The sequence below is a fragment of the Apis laboriosa genome, unplaced genomic scaffold, assembly GCF_014066325.1.
Source record: "Apis laboriosa isolate Shangri-la unplaced genomic scaffold, ASM1406632v1 scaffold26_cov146, whole genome shotgun sequence".
Classification (NCBI taxonomy): Eukaryota; Metazoa; Arthropoda; class Insecta; order Hymenoptera; family Apidae; genus Apis; species Apis laboriosa.
Genome location: NW_025222592.1, coordinates 1,955,656 through 1,977,381, shown reverse-complemented (window position 1 = coordinate 1,977,381; position 21,726 = coordinate 1,955,656). Strand labels below are relative to the sequence as shown.

Here is a 21,726-nt window from a genome sequence, read left to right as displayed (position 1 = left end):
GTCAAAAATTTACACTGATTAAATGATACTGATATAAAATACATTCATTCAAAAATGGCAGTATTTCATACTGTACATTTGTACAGCGATAAAAAATACATATATGTATAAGTTGAAAAAGTTATTTGATTCATTAAACAGATTCATTATCATTATTCAATCATCCATTGTTTTATCGGTAGCAATATATATATATATATTATATATATATATATACACACGCATGCATACATACATACATATTTTTCGGTCAAATATAACACAAGTATAAATTATTTGTATCACTTTACCACTTTCCTCCCTTTTTTTTCTTTTTCTGTTGAACTTTACGTTGTTGTTGTCGTGGACCAGAACTTTCTACTGCTGGACTATGTCGTGGATTAGGGGAAGGTTTTGCATTTGTAGGCATTTTAGTAATATCGCTGTAATTATAAATAATGATAAAAATTATTTACTTTTTCTTTAATTAAAAAATATATATTTGTTTAATACATACTACATATCACTAGCTCCAGTTGCAGCACCTTGGGTGCCTTTCATTGCAGCATCTCGATTTCTTCTATCTCGTTTCTTTCTAAATCCACTACGTTCGTGTCTAGGTAACCATCGCTCGGGATCAGGTGGAACATTTGGATCATAATTCTTAGGCAACTTTCCTTTACGTTTGCGTTTCTTCCGTTTCTTTTGAGTTACATCAACTGGTTTACTACAGAATATAATTATAATTAAGAATTAATTAATATTTAATGTTAAAATTATATTAAATATAAAATACTTACCCAGGAGATGGTTCTATTTTTTTCTTGATCATTTTGGTACCAATTACCCAATTGCTACTCTCTAAAGCATCAATATCGGTTGTTTCATATAAATCATGTAGTGGCGGTAAACGTTTTGATAATAATTGTGCTTTTTCAGGACAAAATTGAACATAGGCCACTACTAATTGTGCTAATGTTTTAGTATCACAAGGCGAAGCATCTACCATTTCTTGTAAAATATCAGCTGCCATTTTAATTTCTCCTCCGCGTAGATAAAAATCAGCGGCTTGTCGCCATAATTCTCCTAAATTAGCAGTAGTTTCCTAAAAATAAATACTAGATAAAAAATAATATTAAATTAACTAAAAAAAAAAAAAAAAAATTAAATCAAATGTGCCTACTTTATTTTTCTTGTAATAATTAACTGCATTTTTAAGAACAGCTGACGCTCTTTCACGATTATTCTCAGCCATATAAAGAGTTACAAGTGTACTAACTATGCCAGGTAAAGATTTATCTCTTTCATTTAAATTTTCAAGAACATTGATTGCTTCTTGTCTTTCATCTTGACTTAATAAAAGTTGCACACAAACTAATTTCATTTGTAATTCTTTATCTCCAATTGCATACTGTGTTAGTAAATCTGTTGCTTCCTTTGCTTTACCTTCTTTACCAAGTTGTACTGCTTTAATAAACATTGCATCCACAGCAAGTGCAGGATGATCTTTAGCAAGTTTATTACAAAGTTGTTGACATTGTTCTGCCTACAAATATATAAAATATTAAATAATAATGCAATGAACAATAAAACAATAAATTATTGATTAAATTTCTACCTGATCAGTATATAAAGCTAGCAAACACTGATTATAAGCAATATTTCTTTTTTGTCTAGAAGTTAATTTATATTCTAAGCTATCATGAGTAGCACTTTTCATTCTCTTTTTACTATCAAATACATTCTGATCTTTATTCAGACACACAAGATTATTGCTTGCAACTGCTACTAAAGCTATATCATCTGGTTTTGCTTTCAAAGCAGAAATATATAATCCTCGAGCTTCTTTCTCACGACCCTGAAGTTGAAGACAACATCCAAGTTGAACTCTAATAATTCCCAATTCATCTTCTATTTCTTCTTCTGCAACTCCATCTTCTTCTAAACCTTCTTTACACATTTTTTCAGCTGTTCTAAGTTTCTTTTCTGCCTCAATTAAAACAGCTTTATCACCTTTGCTACCTTGTGCAATTAAACAACAAGCTGCATTATATATTAATTCATATGTATCTTCACGTAGTACAGGAACTTCTAAATTCTGTCAAAAAAATAATAAAGAAATAAATAAAATATATCTAAATTATATTATAATGTAATTATAATATATTATAAGTATTATAATATAATTATAATATATTATATTATAATTAATTAATATAATAAAAATTATTATAACATAATATAATATAATTAATTATATATTATATTATAATATATTATATTATAATAAAATAATAATTTATTTTAGTTTTAATAATATAAATATATTAATAAACTTAAAAATGTATTAAAAACTTACAGAACCCTCAATTGTTAAATTTACAACCACTGCTGCAAGATTAGCTTGTCTTTCATCTTCATATTCATCATGAGAATTTTTTATAATATCTCTATATACAGAGAAACATTCTTCATATTTTTCAAGTCTATATAATATTTGGGCTTTAAGTTCTTTGAGTTTTAATGAAGGATTTGGCAAAACTTCTACTACTTTTAAAGCTTCATTTACTTGATTTAATCGATATAAACAATATGCTTTTTCAAAATCTAAATTGCTATAAAAAAAATATTTGTTCATTTTTGAAATTCTATAAAATATTAATTAAAATAAAAGCTTTAATTTTAATATAATAAATAAAGAACATACCTTGCTAGTCTTGGATTCTTAGATATAAATTGGAGTGCATCATTAAATTTAGATAGTTGAATGTGACAAATAACTTTACAACGGAAAGCAGCTTTTTCATCCGGGAAAGTATATAAAACTAAAAAATATTCTATTTTTGAATATGTTATTTCTCAAAAATAGGGCACAGGTTATGTTGATAGTAAATTTCTGAGATTATGTACAATTCGTAAATTCACAAAAACTCACTTTTATTGGCAATTTTTATGGCCCTTTCATATTCTCCATTTTGACCTAATTTATTTAATTCTCCATATAATACAGGAAGATTGTTTTCTTTTGTAGCCATATTGTTCACTTTGCGATCATGTCCAACGTGGAACTAATTTGACTATCGAATGCAGTATAATAATTCTTACAATAAGAGTTATTACTTATAAAATGTATCCTTATAAAGTATATATATTTTTCTTGAAAAATTAAATATTATTTAAAATATTTAATAAAAATGTTAATTAAAATAATATAAAAAAAAATACATTGATTTAAATAATTTATTACAATATAATTTAATTTAATATTAGATTTATTTATTTCATAATATTATCTTATTTATTTAACTAACTATTTAAAAAATATTAAAAAATTGAAGTATTATTCATTATTATTAAATTATTACATTATTACTAAATTTGTGTATAATTTAATTATATTATAACATTTGCATTATACACACATTGGAATTATAATAAAAAAAAAATATTATTTATAAANAATATTAATAATATTATTTTAATAATTCATTATTAAATTTTTATATTTAAAAAAATAATTATATTTTTACAATTATAATTTTTGAAAATTAATAATAATTCATAAACATCATCCAGCGATAAAATTGAAATGTTCTAATTTTTAATTTTTTAAAAGTAAATTCTGAGTACAAATTAAACTTCAGATTTTAAAAAATAATTTAAGAAATTATTTGAAAAAATAATTGAAAAAAAGAAAGAAAAAATTTGTATTTTGTATTTTTTAAAACTTGTCAATTTCAATTTGACAAAAAAAAACATAAATAGCTTTATTTTATTATAATAATAATGTTTGCGCAAAGAATTTTTGATGATTCAGAAATTAAGACCCAACATTTTGAGAAAACTAATCTAATATCACTTTTTATAATTTTTAATATCACTTTTTATAATTTTGAAAATTTTTAGACTGATTTCACTGAAATTTAAATATAGATTTTTTTTTAAATAAAAATAAATAATCTGTTAACAAATTTTTTAAATCAAAAATTAAAATTTAAAATTTTATGAAAAAAATCTTATTAATATAATGTCAACGTTATCGATACAACATAGGATAAGATTGCAATACAGATAAAATAGAAGAATTTTATTTTTATTTTATTATTTCTAGTTTATTATAACCAATCCCAACATTATTTGAATCATAATAAATTAATGAATGTGTTATGGAATATAAATCTATAAAAGCTATAAAATATATAATAATTTGTAATAAAAGTATAGCTTTTAATTTTTGACAGATTTAATTTTGTATATGTATTGTATTTAAATTATAGCATGTTAGATGGCATAAGAAACATTTTGATCTATTTTCAAGATTGACTCAATCGGTATTTCAGAACGTGGAATACAAATATAGTTTAACAAATAAATAATAAAAAAAATTAGACATTAAATAATATTGATATTAATTTAATAATTAATAATTTAAATATTTTTCATTAAAAAATTAAAAAATATATATTATGTTATGAATAAACTATTTTTTTTTGATAATTGGATGTTTAAATAAATCTTAATTCTTTATAGATTTATATTCCGTAACACACTTATTATTTAAATAATATTGGGATTGGTTATAATAATTAATATACATCAATGTAATTAACATTAATAAATAATTTATTTAAAGTTTCATCTAATAATTAAAATATATAATATAAAAAAATTATATTAATATTAATAATAATTATATTAATAATTTTTTACTTATATGTTTAAATAATCAGATACTATTTTAGTAATCTTATTTTCATCTATAAATGCAATTAAAGTTTGTCTAAAGTATATATATATATATATAATTATAATTATATATATATAATTCTTTTTAAATAATTATTTTGTTTATACTAATAAAATTGAATTTTTTTAATATATATTTAGAATAGAATTGAATTTTGTCATCTTCTATGTCAATGACGCGTTTGAAATAATTTATTTCAAAATAGAATGCGAATAGTTCCTAATTTATTTTAATATAGAAGAAGAAGAATTTCGAAATACATTACAAAATAATAGAATTTGAAAAATAATTCAAATCGATTAAATCGAAAAATAATTCAAAAGTCGATTAAACAAAAAACAAGAAGATAATATTTTGACAAAACAAGATCGTTTAATGAATAGATAACAAAAATTATCTTGATGAGCAAAATTTCATAGTTGAAATTAGTTAGTAGTTAGGCATAATGTTATTTCGTTAAATTATTTCAATAATTTATTGTTGTTTAAAACAAAATAATAATCGCAAATAACTATAGTCAAACGACCGAGATTATATGAAAAAGGGTATAATAGTTACGAATAAATTATATACAAATTTTAATAAGTAGCTATTTAAAGTAACTTTATTTATTTATTTATTTATACATTTATTTATATATTTATTTATACATTTATTATATATTTATTTATACATTTTTTATTATTTACTTTTCAATAGATTAATACCCAAATTCCGACAAAAAATTAAACGTTAAGTAATTATACATTAATTTATTAATATAATTCTTCAAATATTTTTTAATTAAAATAAAAAGTAAGTTCAAAATAAACTTCAAGTAAAGTTCAAAATAAAGTTGTGTTATGAATAAATCTTTTTTTTTTTTGATAATTGAATATTTAAACATTTATCATTTCTTTCAATGTTTTATATTTTGAAAAACATTGTATTAACTTACTAGATTTTATGTTTATGTTGGCATCAGCTAAAATGATAAATTTAATGTAAAAAACAATACTAAATAATTTATTCAGAGTTTTATGTAATAATTAAAATATATAATATATAAAGAATTGTATTTTTTCATTAATAATTTTTTACTTACAGATAGCCGAACATTCGGCGATTAATTTATTAATTTCATTTTCATCTAAATATAGTCCTGCTATTTCTCTGACCACAACTTCGTTTAAGTTTCCATCATCATCATACTGTTACAAAAAAATGATAATTTTTTTTTATTTTATACATATGTCAAATTCTATTTATATTTAAAAAATTTTATTATTTATACTAACTGCGTTGAATTTTTTCATTAAACATTTAGAATATAGTTGAACTTTGTCATCTTCTACATCAACAATGCCGTCACGAAAATCATTTTCTTTTTCTGAAATTAGAATAAAAAAATTAATCAGAAATATTACGATTTGTATCTCATTTCATTATTTGTAACTCACGTTGATCGATGTTACTTTCTATCTTGCAAACTGGTAGCGTAGCACGTATCCCAATTTGTAATTCTTCAAGTGTCTAAAAAAGATGATTAAAATATATATTATGAAAATAGTTTACATTAGTTAAATAACGTATTTTAAAAATAATTATTTATTTAATAAATAATTGATTTTTATTAAATATATAATTATTTTTAAAATTTTTTATACAAATACAAATGTTTTTTTATACAAATATTTGTTTTAATATATATATGTATTGTTCTAATTAATTTTTCATTCATCTTAAATATTAATACAATTTTTATATTATCTTCGTATATATATATATTGTATTTGTATATATTTATAATGTTATTATATATATGTATATGTATAATCATATAATATTCAACTCAACAAAAACTATCGCTCGATTGAAATTAATAATAATATTCCACTATCTTCTTCTATTACACTTAATTATTTAGAAACAAATGTCTTTCAGGAATTTCTAAAAAAAAATTCATAGAAATATTATATAAAAATTATAATATTCTAATTTTCATTATTGATTTTTACGAAGTAAAATTTATAAATAATTAATAAATAATAAAAGGTCAATATACGTCAAATACGATCGTAAAATTGATAAAGATTATAAAATTAATATATTTATGAATAAACCAAATATAAAAAGATTAAAAATAAATTCAACACAAAAATTTTATTATAAAATAAATAATTAATAACAAATGACATAAATGAAATATTAATCATTTCAGATACCAAATTTTTCATTTAATAGTAAAAAAACTTCTTTTTTCTTAATCAAAATAGCAAAATATTTTTTTATAATGTAAAAAAGACATAATACTAATTTTGAATCTATTTGAAATTGTTTTAATATTTTACGTTATAAAATATATTTATCATTTAATCATTTTAAAATGAAAATTACCGAATAAATAATTAGGAATAATAATTACTATTATTCTAAATTAATTATTTATTATTTTATAAAATATATTGGATATAGAATAATAATATTATATAAAAAATAAAGTTAATAATATTATATAAAAAATAAAGAGAAAATCGTATATAAATCATATTAAATATAAATTTAATGTAACAAGTTTATATTAAAAAGAAAATAATTTATTGCAAAAATAAAAATTGCGATAATTGCAAATATTTTTAAACATAAATATAGAAATAAAACTTAAATAAGAGATAGTAATTATAAATTATGCGAATAAAATTAAAATAAAATTAAAAATATTTGAAGGATTACCAATGCACCAACGCAAACACAAATAGCAGAAATAATCACGATCGTTTTCATTTTCTTTTTAAGATATATCGATTTCAAATAAACGAGATACAAATGCACTTGAAATATATTCAATAACAACTGAACAAATATCGAATGTCGACGTCTTTATATACTATAATTGTTACCTTCATTAATTCTATCTCAGAATTTCTCTCTCTCTTTATTACAGTAAATGATATTGCAAATAATTTTATTAACGAAAACTCATGAATAGTTCTCAAATACATATCAGATTATGATAGAATACACATTAATTACATAAAAAGATTTAAAGATTAGAATTAAATTAGAAAATTAAAAAAGAATTAGAATAAGAAAAAATTAGAAAAGAAATATTTAAATAACTAATTTTCTTATTTCTTCTTTAATTATCTAATTCTTAATAATCTAATTCTTATTTCTTGAATATATAGAGTGTATATAAACGATAACTAGAATGATGAAAGTTAATATAATTTCATTTAAATGATCATTTACTTCCTTTTTTCGTTTCTTTCCAAATTTATTAATAATAATTTATAAAAATAGTTAAAAAAAATATTTGAAAAATCTTATTTATTAACAAATTAATAATGAATAATTTTTTGTTTTTAGCAAAACTTAAAAAATATAATGTACATAATTTCGAATATTTCGAAATATTATATATCATAATTTTCATGTAATGCTAAATAATATAATAATGTAGTAATAGCATTTTTACAAATATTTCTATAAATAAAGATTACATATATGAGAAAATATTGTTTAAATTTTTATTCTTTATATAAATAGTTGAAAATGATTAAAATCCATCAATATATTAATTAGTTCATCAACGATTTTTCTTATTCTTCTTTATTTATTCTAAATATGCTTTTACAATTCATGTATATATGTAGTATGCATTTGTTTATTCTTTCATATAAAAATTCTTGAATAACGATTTATTTACGATGTATAAATATATTTAAAAATAAACTATGACTTATTTATATTATATATATATCTAATTTGTCTCAACTACTTAATTTCGTATTATTATTTTCGTTCAATTTACTATGAATGAGTAAATAATCTGCCATATAACAGCTTCGATTCGAAAATCGTTAATAACAGACGGAGTATCAAAAAGAGATTTCTAATCTGTATTTTAAAAATTTTGAAATTTTAGCAATATATATAATACATATGTAAATTATGTATATAATGTAATTTTTTGCTTTCCCTAATTTATTCTAAGAATCGAAATTGATTCATGATTCAAAATTCGATTAATTTTAATTATATGTTGTAACCCGTAAAAAATAAAGAAAAAGTTTTCAAATAAAAATTATTTCTTCTAATGGGAGAATCATTAATCGGTAAATGATTGCCCGATTAATATTTATATAATTAGTTAAATAGTTATAAATGTATTTATATATATTTATAAACATAAAATTATTATTAAATAAATTTTAAATATTATTAAATATTATTAAATAAAAATTATTAAATACATTTTTTCATAAATCTTCATTGATAGTTTCCATAATGAAATATCGTATTATGAATATAGAGAAAAAACTATTTTTTTTATTACAAATTTTATTTTATTTTGCTTTTTTATATTTTGTCCCACAACAATCTGGAAAAATTTCTGAATTTCATTGTATTTATTTCAATATGTAATAGAAAAACTGTAATAAGCTGTAATAGAAAATTTCCATACACATATATATCCGATTTGAATGTATTATACAACACGAGAAAATTCGTATGTTAATCAATAAATCATTATAAATTTCATTTTTGTATCTAATGGAATAATAGAATGATTATCTTGTTAAAATCTTGTAATTTTATCTAACGATGAAATAAATGAATGATTACAAATTGTTAATAGTGTTAGAGATTTTTGTTTAAGATATGTTAATAATAAAAAATTTGATCATGTTTTATAATATTTGATTTATATCATTTTTATTACATTTATATGTTGATTTATTTATATAAAAATAAAAATGATGATAAATCCAATAAATATTATTTATTTATTCAAGATTATCACTAAATAGAGAACAATAACAATAACAATAACAATTTAATAACAATAATATATATAACAATAATAACAATAATAATAACAACAACAATAACAATAATAACAACAATAATAATAATGAGATATTAGTTACTTTAAAAAGAGTTACATAATATAATATAATAAAGAATATGATTATTAAATCGCATAATAGCATTTGATTTTCAATAAAAATTGATGTTAAAGTTAATATTAGAAATTTTTATATTGTATAGATCACATTTTATGAAAACTGATAAGTGGCCATCTATACATGAAGAACTTTTGGAAATGATATAGGAATAAATGATATATATTAAAACAAGTTATATTATAAACAAGTATTTTATATATATAATAAAAAAATTCTTTCTTTAAAATCTGAGATACATAATTTTTGGAAAATTATATTCAACTTTATAAGCCGCATAATATTCTTAATTTCTAAATAATGAAATAATCCCGCAAACTATCAAATTCAATTCCAACTATTTACATTTTTTTAAAAATTTTATATTTTTTTTACTTTTTTATGCATGAAAAATATATTTTTTAAATAGCAAATATATGCATAAATACAAATATAAATTATTTTTTTAATTATTAAAATAAATGAATTTTTATAAATATAAATTATACATAAACTATAAAATATAAAAAATAACATAAACTATAAACTATAAAAATATAAAAAGAAAAAGAAAACAGCGTTTAAGCCTTACTTAATTTATAATAAAAAGAAACTAATTACGTTTTTGTCATTAAATGTTATTAATTAATTAATTTTCTTATAAAATTTATTTAAAATTTAAATATAAATCAAAAATCAGATGTGAATATTATAATCATAATAAACGATAATAATAAAGAGTAAAAACAATATAAACGATTGGTTTCATCAATATTTGACCGATTTTCCTAGTACGTCTAAAACCAAAAACATAATTTCTATAATCTACAATAATAACAAAATCAATCTTATCTAATTGTGACATGATAAATCTATTTTGTACTTTATTAATAATTCGTATTGCTAAAATTGCAATCTAAATATTTAATTTAAAATCTTATATATTTTGATAATTTTTATAAATAACAAAATAATTTATTTTAAAATAAAATTCGATAGTTCTCAATTATAATGTAATGTATGTAAAAACAAAAAAATTTCGAATTTATTAATTATTAATTATTAATTATTAAATATTAATTATTAATTACTAAATATTAAAATATTAAAATATTAATTTATCAATTACGAAGTAAAAAAAATTTGATAGTAGATAATTACGTACTACATCAAGTGACTAATAAGAAAAATATAAAAATATAAAAATTTAGGAAAACGGAGAAACATAATTCAGTAACCAAAAACTTTAACATGTTAAATAACCATATTCCAATTTATTAATTAAAGTATTCAAATATTTTTTTAATTAAATAAAATACATTAAATCAATTAAAATAGAAAATAAGTAGATCGCATTCTGAATAATTTTCTTTTTGATAGTTGAAAATTTAGGAATTTAGTACATCATTTATTGTTTTATATTTCGCAAAACACTGTAATATCTTACTAATTTTTACATGTACATTGGTATCAGCTGTAATATAAAAAAACAATAGTAAATAATTTATTTAAACTTTTATGTAATAATTAAAATATATAATATATTATAAAAGAATTTTATTTTTTCATTAATAATTTTTTACTTACAGATAGGTGAACATTCGGTGATTAATTGATTAACTTCATCCTCATTTAAAACTGCTCCCACAACATCTCTGGTATCTTTTTCCTTAAAATTTCCATTCTCGTCAACCTGTTGCAAAAAGGATAATAATTTTTTTATATTTCTATGTATACATATCTACAATTCTATTTAAGTAATAATATTATTTATACTAACAATATTAAATTTTTTCATCGTACATTCAACGAATAATAAAACATTTTCGTCATCTATATTGATCTTGCCATCATTAATATCATCTATTATTTCTAAAATTCGAATAAAAATATTAATCAGAAATATTATTATTTATATATTTTGTTTTCAAGTTATTATATGCAACTTACGTTGATCAATACCAATTTCTGTCTTGCAAATTGACTGCAGAATATGTATCTCGGATTTTAATTCCTCATGTGTCTAAAAAAGATATTAAAATTTATTATGAAAATAATAAATAGATTTATCTATCTATTATAGTTAAATAGAAATATATAAGTATTTATATATAAATTAAATAGAATGTTTTTAAAATAATTATTTATTTATTAAATTAATTTTTATTAAACATAAATTTATTTTTAATGTACATTATATATTCTTTTATCTTCCATTTATCTTAAATATTAATAATGTTTTTGGTAATAGTATCTTTATTTATAGTATCATAATATAATCAAAGTAATGAACTTTAAAACTATCGTTCAATTCAGATTAAAAATAATATTTCACCGTTTGTGCCATTACATTTAATTATTCAGAAATAGACATCTCTTAAGGATTCAAAAAAAAGATTTTTAATCGAAATAGTTAAAAATTATTACATCCCAATTTTTATTATCGAAATAAAGCAATCATAAAAATGCAACAATCGTAAAATTGATAAAGATTAATATACTTATGAATAAATATAAAGAGGTCCAAAATAAATCTAATATAAGAATTTTATTGTAAAAAAAATAACAAATGACAATATAAATCGTTTCAAATATCAAATTGTTCATTTTATGTTGGAAAAGATTTTTTTTTTGATTGATCGTAATAGGAAAATACTCTGATAAAGAAGACACAATACATTAATATTGAAATGTTTGAAACCAATGTTTTTATTACAAATATTTATCATTTTGCCATTTTAAAATTATTTAATATTATGAAATAATTAAAATTCCTAATTAATTATGTCTCATTTCGAAAATAAGCAAATTCGAATTTGAAAGGTTTACTAATATTATATTTTAAAAAGTAACGAAAAAGTAGCGTCATTAAATAAAAATTAAATATAATAAATTTATATTAAAGGGAAAATAATCTATTATAAAGATATAAGTTGTGACAATTGAAAATATTTTTAAACACATAAATATTAAAATAAAAAAAAATTTAATAAAATTTAATGAATTAAAGAAAAAGTTAAAATTTAAGTTAAAATGTCAAAATACTAATTATATTAAATGTGGATAAAATTAAAAATATTTGAAGGGTTACCAATGCACCAACGCAAACACAAATAGCAGAAATAATCACGATTATTTTCATTTTTTTTTAGTTGTGATTCAAAATAAAGACACAGACTTGAACGTACTTGAAATACATCTAACGAGAACTAAACAAATATCGAATATCGACGTCTTTATATACTATAATTGTTACCTTCATTAATTCTATCTCAGAATTTCTCTCTCTCTTTATTACAATAATTGATATTGCAAATAAGTTTATTAACAAAAACTCATGAATAGTTCTCAAATATATATCAGATTGTAAAATACAATACAGATCAATTATATAAAAAGATTTAAGATAAAGATTAAAATTAAATTAAAGCGAAAAGAAATATTTAAATTAAATATTAAATATTTAAATATTTAAATTAATTTTATTTTTATTTCTATATATAGGGTGTATATAAACGAACGAATTATTAGAATGATGAAAGTTAATATAATTTCATTTAAATGATCATTTACTTCCTTTTTTCGTTTCTTTCCAAATTTATTAATAATAATTTATAAAAATAGTTAAAAAAAATATTTGAAAAATCTTATTTATTAACAAATTAATAATGAATCATTTTTTGTTTTTAGTAAAACTTAAAAAATATAATGTACATAATTTCGAATATTTCGAAATATCATATATCATAATTTTCATGTAATGCTAAATAATATAATAATGTAATAACAGCATTTTTACAAATATTTCTATAAATAAAGATTATATATATGAGAAAATATTGTTTAAATTTTTATTCTTTATATACATAGTTCAAAATGATTAAAATCCATCAATACATTGATTGATTCATCAACGATTCTTTTTATCCTTCTTTATTTATACTAAATATGCTTTTGCAATTCATGTATATATGTAGTATGCATTTGTTTATTCTTTCATATAAAAATTCTTGAATAACGATTTATTTACGATGTATGAATATATTTAAAAATAAACTATGACTTATTTATATTATATATATCTAATTTGTCTTAACTACTTAATTTTGTATTATTATTCTCGTTCAATTTACTATGAATGAGTAAATAATCTGCCATATAACAGCTTCGATTCGAAAATCGTTAATAACAGACGGAGTATCAAAAAGAGATTTCTAATCTGTATTTTAAAAATTTTGAAATTTTAGCAATATATATAATACATATGTAAATTATGTATATAATGTAATTTTTTGCTTTCCCTAATTTATTCTAAGGATCGAAATTGATTCATGATTCAAAATTCGATTAATTTTAATTTTGTGTTGTAACTCGTAAAAAATAAAAAGTTTTCAAATAAAAATTATTTCTTTTAATGGGGAAATCATTAATCGGTAAATGATTGTCCGATTAATATTTATATAATTAGAAAATAGTTATAAATGTATTTATATATATTTATATGTATTTATATGTATAAATGTATTTATATATATACATAAAATTTTATAGACATTACTTTTATTAAATTCATTTTTTCACAAATCTTCGTCGATAATTTTCATAATGAAATATCATTATTATGAATATAAAGAAATAACTATTTTTTTTTATTGCAAATACAAATTTTATTCTATTGTTTTTTTGTCCCATATTAATTTTATCCCACAATAATCTGAAAGAACTTATGATTTTCATTGCATTTATTTCAATATACTATAATAGAAAATTTCCATACACACATATATTCGATTTGAATTTATTTCAATTATTTGCATTTATTTCAATATGTAATAGAAAATTTCCATATACACATACATCCATTTGAATGTGTTATACAAGATGAGAAAAATCATGTGTTCATAAATAAATCATATTATGAATTTTATTTTTTCATCTAACAATGGAATAATAGAATAATTACTTCTTACTTCTGAGAAATGTGAAATTTATTACACTAATGACGGAATGAATGATTATAAATCGGTAGTGTTAGATGATTATAATGTATATATATGTATATATAATGTATATATATAATAATAATATTGTGATTATAAATCAATAGTTTATTTTTTTTAAGATTTGTTAATAATAAAGAATTTATTCTTTTTTTAGTAATATTTATAATTTATATCAAAAATATTTGTTTATTTAAGATTATTCTAGTTGTAAAAAAATTAATAATAATAATAATAATAAGATATTACTTAATGTAAAAAGAAATGAAATTATAAAATTTAAATCTTATTTAATTGATAATAAAAAGGAACTAATTACGTCTATGTTATTAATATAATTCATTTTCTTATAAAATTTATTTAAAATTTAAATATAATCAAAAATCAAGCACAAATATTATAATAGACATAATAATAATACACATATGATATGATAATAATAAAAACCAATATAAATTTGATGTTCTTAATGTGCCTAGAGCCGAAAACATAATTTCGATAATTTATAATAATAACTTTATCAATTCTATTTAAGTTTCTTAAAATAATAAATCTATCTTATATTTTATTAATAATTTATTTTACAATTAAAATTACAACTTTAATCTAAAATATTATATATCTTCTATAATTTTTATAAATAACCGAATAATTTATTTTAGAATAAATTAAAAATAAATTAAGTAATAAAAAAATATTTTAGAAAATAAATTAAAAAATATTTTAGAAAAAAGAATAGTTTTCAATTTTAATATAGGAAAATTTTAAAATAGATTACAAAATAAAAAATTTTGATAGTATAATTAGCATATCAGACCACTAATAAAAATATAAAAATTTGGAAAAACGAGGAAGTAATTCAATAAATCGAAAATTAAAAACTTAAATACGTTAAATAATCATACATTAATTTATTAATAATATATTGATTTATTAATAAAAGTTTTCAAATATATTTTAATTAATTAAAATAAATGAAATAATCAATTAAAATAGAAAGTAAGTATACTATATGCTGAACAAACCTCTTGCTCTTGATAGTTACATTTAGGAATTTAGTATATTATTTATTGTTTTATATTTCGCAAAACACTGTAATATCTTACTAATTTTTACACGTACATTGGTATCAGCTGTAATGTAAAAAAACAATAGTAAATAATTTATTTAAACTTTTATGTAATAATTAAAATATATAATATATTATAAAAGAATTTTATTTTTTCATTAATAATTTTTTACTTACAGATAGGTGAACATTCAGTGATTAATTGATTAACTTCATCCTCATTTAAAACTGCTCCCACAATATCTCTGGTATCTTTTTCCTTAAAATTTCCATTCTCGTCAACCTGTTGCAATAATTTTTTTATTTATTAATTTATTTTCTATGTGTACATATGTACAATTTTATTTAAGTAATATAATTATACTAACAATATTAAATTTTTTCATCATACATTCAACATATGATTGAACATTTTCATCATCTAAATTAATGTTGCCACTATAAATGTCATCTATTATTTCTGAAATTCGAATAAAAAAATTAATCAGAAATATTATTATTTATATATTTTGTTTCCATTATATGCAACTTACGTTGACTAGCGCCACTTTCTGCCATGCAAATTGGCTGTAGAGTACGTAGTCCGTTTTTTAATTCCTCATCTGTCTAAAAAAGACATTAAAATCTATTATAAACTTTATGTATGAGTTAAATAAAATATTTTTAAAATAATTATTTATTTATTATAAAATAATTTTTATTAAACTTATAATTATTTTTAAAATTCTTAATATCTATTCTTATATATATATTATTTTAAAGATTTTCCATTTATCTTAAATATTAACAAAGTTAACAATATCTATAATTGCTAATAGTTAATAGTTAATAGTATCTATAGTTGCTAATAGTATCTATATTTATAATATCATAAGATAATCAAAATAATGAACTCTAAAACTATTGCTCGATTCATGTTAAAAATATTCCACTATTTTTGCCATTACATTTAATTATTCAGAAATAGATATCTTTCAAAAATTCAAAAAATGAAAAGATTTTTAATCATAATAATTAAAAATTATTACATCCCAATTTTTATTATAAAAGAAATAAAACGTAAAATCGATTGTAAAATTAATATATTTATGAAAAAATATAAAGAGATTTAAAATTTAATATAAGAATTTTATCATAAAAAAATTATTAAATGGCAAATATAAATATAATAATTTAAAAAGAAATCAAACTTTTCATTTCATAGTGGAAAAAGTTTTTTTTTTTGTTAATTGATTATAGAAAATATATTATAGATAATAGAAAAATTTTTTGGTAAAGAAATCATAATAAAATAATATTGAATATATTTGAAACAAATGTTTTATCAAAAATATGTTTATCGTTTTATAATTTTTTAATTTCAAGAAATAAAATTACTAAATAATAAATTAGAAATTAAATTAGTAATTATTTCTAACTTATTATTTATTACTTTATAAATACTGAAATATAGTAGAGTTAATAATATTATACAAGTATCAATGAAAAAATAGTGTCGTTAAAAATAAATTTAATGTAAGAAATTTATTAAAAAGGATTTTTATTAAAAAGGATATAATGTATTGTAAAAATATAAGTTGCGATAAATATTTTTAATTATAAATATTTTTAAAGACATCAACATTGAAATGAAAGTTAAAACTTAAATAGAGAAATAAATAAATATAAATATAAATTATGCTAAATATGGATAAAGTTAAAAATATTTAAATCATTACCATTGCAGCAACGCAAACGCAAATAGCAGAAATAATCACGATCGTTTTCATTTTTTTTTTAGATATATCGATTTTAAATAAACAAGATTCGAATATTTTTAAAATATATTCAACGAGAACTGAATAAACATTGAATATACAATGCCTTTTTATACTATAATATATGTAATACAGTATATACATGTTATATATTTCTATGTTATCTATTTCTATCTTATGATTTCTCTTTCTATTATTACAATAAATGATTTTTTTTTTTCTTTCAACAAATTAATGTTTCCCAAGAACATATCGGATTATATATCAATTATATAAGAATATTCGAAGAATAAAAGAACATACTAATTAAAACGATAAGAAATGTTTGAATAATTAATTTTTTTTAATTTAAATAATTAAATTAAATTAAAAAAATTGTGCAAACTGTTAAATCAAATTTCAATTTTTAAAATTTTTTTTATAATTTTTTTTCTTTTATAAGTATAATTATGTTTTATTAATACCTTTTGTTAGGTATTAATTAGAAATTATTTTTTAATTAATCAAATAAAAATATTATTAAAATAAATGAATTTTTATAAATATGAATTATACATAAACAAAGAAAAAGAAAACAACATTTAAGTCTCACTTAATTTATAATAAAAAGAAACTAATTACATTTTTGTCATTAAATGTTATTAATTAATTAATTTTCTTATAAAATTTATTTAAAATTTAAATATAAATCAAAAATCAGACGTGAATATTATAATCATAATAAACGATAACAATAAAGAGTAAAAACAATATAAACGATTGGTTTCATTAATATTTGACTGATTTTCCTAGTACGTCTAGAACCAAAAACATAATTTACATTATGTTTTATATTATATTTATATGATTATATACATATTATATGTATTATAATCTACATTAATAACAAAATCAATCTTATTTAAGTCTTTTGAAATGATAAATCTATTTTGTACTTTATTAATAATTCGTATTTTGTACTTTATTAATAATTCGTGACTAAAATTGCAATTTAAATATTTAATTTAAAATCTTATATATTTTGATAATTTTTATAAATAACAAAATAATTTATATTAGAATAAAATTCTCAATTTTAATATAGAAAAATTACAAAATAGATTGCAATTAGAAATAAAAAATTTGGAAAAACGGAGAAGTATAATTTAGTAGATAGGTAAAAAACTTAAACACCAAACTTAAATAACCATACACCAATTTATTAATAATTATTATTAACAATTATTAATTTATTAATAATCCCCAAATATTTTTAATTTAATTAATTATTAATTGATTTAATCAATTTAAATAATTAAAATAAATTAAATAATCAATTAAAATAAAAAATAAGTATTCTGAATAAATCTCTTCTTTTTGATAATTGAACATTTAGGCATTTAGTACTTCTGTTAATGTTTTATATTTCATAAAACATTGATATATCTTACTAATTTTCACACGTACATTGGTATCAGCTATAATGATAAATGTAAAAAATAATAAATAAATTATTAAAAATTTTATGTAGTAATTAAAATATATAATATATAAAGAATTGTATTTTTTCATTAATAATTTTTACTTACAAATAGGTGAACATTCGGTGACTAATTGATTAATTTCATTTTCATCTAAAAATATTTTTATTATTTCTTTGGTTCCATTTTCGTTGAAATTTCCGTCTTTGTCAACCTGTTGTCGAAAAATGACAATAGTTTCTTTAATATTTCCATATATATAATATATATTCCATATATATATATATATATATATATATATATATATATGTATATATATATAATTCTATTTAAGTAATAATATTAGTTATACTAACGATATTGAATTTTTTCATCGCACATTCAATGTATAATTGAACATTTTCGTCTTCCATATTGATGTTGCCATCATTAACATCATCTACTATTTCTGAAATTCGAATAAAAAAATTAATCAGAAATATTATTATTTATATATCTTGTTTTCATTATTTGCAATTTACGTTGATTAACACCAGTTTCTGCGCTGCACGTTGATTGTCCATGACGGAGCACTACTTGAAATTCTTTAATCGTCTAAAAAAAACATTAAAATATATTATCAAAATAACTTTATGTATTAATTAAATAAGATACTTTTTAAAATAATTATTTATTTATTAAATTAATATTTATATTTATTAAACATAAACTTATTTTTAATGTACATTATATAAACGTATTATTATATATTATATATTATATATATATATTATAGTATATATATATATATAGTATATATACTATATTATACTATATTATATATATATATATATTATACTATATTATACTATATTATATATATATTATACTATATTATATATATGTATATTTTACAAGTATATTTTCTATTTATCTTAATATTAACAAAGTTTTTCATAATAGTATTTTTATTTATACTATCATAACATAATCAAAATAATGAACTCTAAAACTATCGCTCGATTCATGTTAAAAATAATATTCCATCGTTTTTGCCTTTATATTTAATTATTTAAAAATAAACATCTCTCAAAAATTCAAAAAAAAAAATTTTCAATCGAAATAGTGTAATAATAAAAATTATTACATTATTATCCTAATTTTTATTATCAAAATAAAACAATACGATCGTAAAATTAATAAAGATTATAAAATTAATATTAACTTATGGAAACATAAAGAGATCAAAAATAAATTCAACAAAAATTTTATTATAAAAAAATAATAAATAGCAAATGATATATAAATACAAATTTCAAATATCAAATTTTTGATTTTAGATAGTAGAAAAGGTTCTTCTCTGTTAATTGATCTATTAATAGAAAAATATTTTGATAAAAAAGACACAATACACTAATATTGAACATGTTTGAATGTTTTATTTGAAATATATTTATCATTTAATCATTTTAAAATTATTTTATATTACAGAAATAATAATTAAAATTTCTAATTACTGTTATTGGTTATTTCTTATTTTGGAAATACGCAAATTCGAAAGGTTTAATAATATTATAATATAAAAACTAACTATAAAAAAGTAGTATCACTAAGTATAAATTAAATATAACAAATTTATAATAAAAGAGAAATAATCTATTACAGATATAAGTTAATTGTAAATATTTTTTTAGACATAAATAGAAATAAAAATTAAAATTTAGGTAGAAATGTTAAATATAAATTATGATAAATGTGAATAAAATTAAAAATATTTCAACTGTTACCAATGCACCAACGCAAACACAAATAGCAGAAATAACCAAAATCGTTCTCATTTTTCGTTTAGATATATCGACTTAAAATGAATAAAATTCGAAGTATATCTTGTATACTCTTGAAGTATATAACGAGAATTGAATAAATAATGAATGTACGTTACCTTTTTATATTATAAATATGTATCTGTGCTATTTTTACTTTAAAGTTTCTCTCTCTAATTATTATAATAAATGATTTTGCATATTTTTATTTATTTTTTTTTTTTAATTATTTCTCAATCAGATTATACGTTGATTATATAATACTATTTAAAAAATGAATAGGTAGTGCTTAAAGCGAAATATTTAAATAATTAATTTTCATTTTTTATTTCTTAAATAGTAAGATATCTCTCAAATAATATGTCAAACGGTTGGAATATATACATATATAATGAAATATAAATGTGAGATTTTAAAATTTATTTAAATGATCATTTATTTCTTTTCTTTTCTTCCTATTTTCTCTTTCCTATAAAATTAATTTTATATAATAGCTATACATATATAATGAAATATAAATGTGAGATTTTAAAATTTATTTAAATGATCATTTATTTCTTTTCTTTTCTTCCTATTTTTTCTTTCCTATAAAATTAATTTTATATAATAGCTTATAAAAAGATCTTATAGACAATTTTATTAATAAAATATTAACAAGCAATTTTTCGTTTCTGTTTCAATAAAATTCTATAAATACACAAATTATAATACATAATTTTAAGGGGCGAGCATCGGTGACTTTAAATTTAGAAGAACCATAAATGTAAAAATTTTAATTTCGAATATTATATATGATAATTTTCATGAAATGCCAAAACTTCAATGTAATAATAGCAATAAATTTTTACAAATATCTCTATAAATTAAGATTAATGAGAGAATATTATTCAAATTCTTATTCTTTATATTTGTATTTAAAAATAATTAAAATTTATAAAAATGTCATACATTGATTGGTTCAACAATTCTCCTTTTTTTACATCG

General features: G+C 18.3%; 5 protein-coding genes across 5 annotated transcripts; all 5 read right to left on the bottom strand.

The window, feature by feature from the left end:
- Positions 1 to 14: 14 nt before the first annotated feature.
- On the bottom strand, positions 15 to 3,046 carry LOC122713996 (signal recognition particle subunit SRP72). The gene is made up of 8 exons (XM_043934931.1): positions 2,915 to 3,046; positions 2,687 to 2,804; positions 2,339 to 2,594; positions 1,598 to 2,077; positions 1,163 to 1,525; positions 780 to 1,084; positions 497 to 706; positions 15 to 422 (listed from the first exon to the last, which is right to left on the bottom strand). Exons 1-8 carry the CDS (start codon positions 3,012 to 3,014, stop codon positions 287 to 289), a joined length of 1,968 nt encoding a protein of 655 aa, XP_043790866.1. The 5' UTR covers positions 3,015 to 3,046; the 3' UTR covers positions 15 to 286.
- Positions 3,047 to 5,529: 2,483 nt separating this feature from the next.
- LOC122713896 lies at positions 5,530 to 7,573 on the bottom strand. Its single transcript, XM_043934722.1, has 5 exons — positions 7,439 to 7,573; positions 6,166 to 6,238; positions 6,004 to 6,095; positions 5,811 to 5,916; positions 5,530 to 5,690 (listed from the first exon to the last, which is right to left on the bottom strand). The coding sequence occupies exons 1-5, from the start codon at positions 7,487 to 7,489 to the stop codon at positions 5,605 to 5,607; spliced, it is 408 nt and encodes a 135-aa protein (XP_043790657.1). The 5' UTR covers positions 7,490 to 7,573; the 3' UTR covers positions 5,530 to 5,604.
- Positions 7,574 to 10,899: 3,326 nt separating this feature from the next.
- Positions 10,900 to 12,868, bottom strand: LOC122713731. Its single transcript, XM_043934455.1, has 5 exons — positions 12,746 to 12,868; positions 11,605 to 11,677; positions 11,435 to 11,526; positions 11,242 to 11,347; positions 10,900 to 11,128 (listed from the first exon to the last, which is right to left on the bottom strand). Exons 1-5 carry the CDS (start codon positions 12,794 to 12,796, stop codon positions 11,043 to 11,045), a joined length of 408 nt encoding a protein of 135 aa, XP_043790390.1. The 5' UTR covers positions 12,797 to 12,868; the 3' UTR covers positions 10,900 to 11,042.
- A 2,674-nt stretch (positions 12,869 to 15,542) lies between these two features.
- LOC122713733 lies at positions 15,543 to 17,536 on the bottom strand. The gene is made up of 5 exons (XM_043934458.1): positions 17,442 to 17,536; positions 16,257 to 16,329; positions 16,092 to 16,183; positions 15,901 to 16,006; positions 15,543 to 15,787 (listed from the first exon to the last, which is right to left on the bottom strand). Exons 1-5 carry the CDS (start codon positions 17,490 to 17,492, stop codon positions 15,702 to 15,704), a joined length of 408 nt encoding a protein of 135 aa, XP_043790393.1. The 5' UTR covers positions 17,493 to 17,536; the 3' UTR covers positions 15,543 to 15,701.
- A 1,303-nt stretch (positions 17,537 to 18,839) lies between these two features.
- On the bottom strand, positions 18,840 to 20,841 carry LOC122713730. The gene is made up of 5 exons (XM_043934454.1): positions 20,707 to 20,841; positions 19,462 to 19,534; positions 19,297 to 19,388; positions 19,049 to 19,154; positions 18,840 to 18,937 (listed from the first exon to the last, which is right to left on the bottom strand). The coding sequence occupies exons 1-5, from the start codon at positions 20,755 to 20,757 to the stop codon at positions 18,852 to 18,854; spliced, it is 408 nt and encodes a 135-aa protein (XP_043790389.1). The 5' UTR covers positions 20,758 to 20,841; the 3' UTR covers positions 18,840 to 18,851.
- Between the last annotated feature and the right edge of the window lie 885 nt (positions 20,842 to 21,726).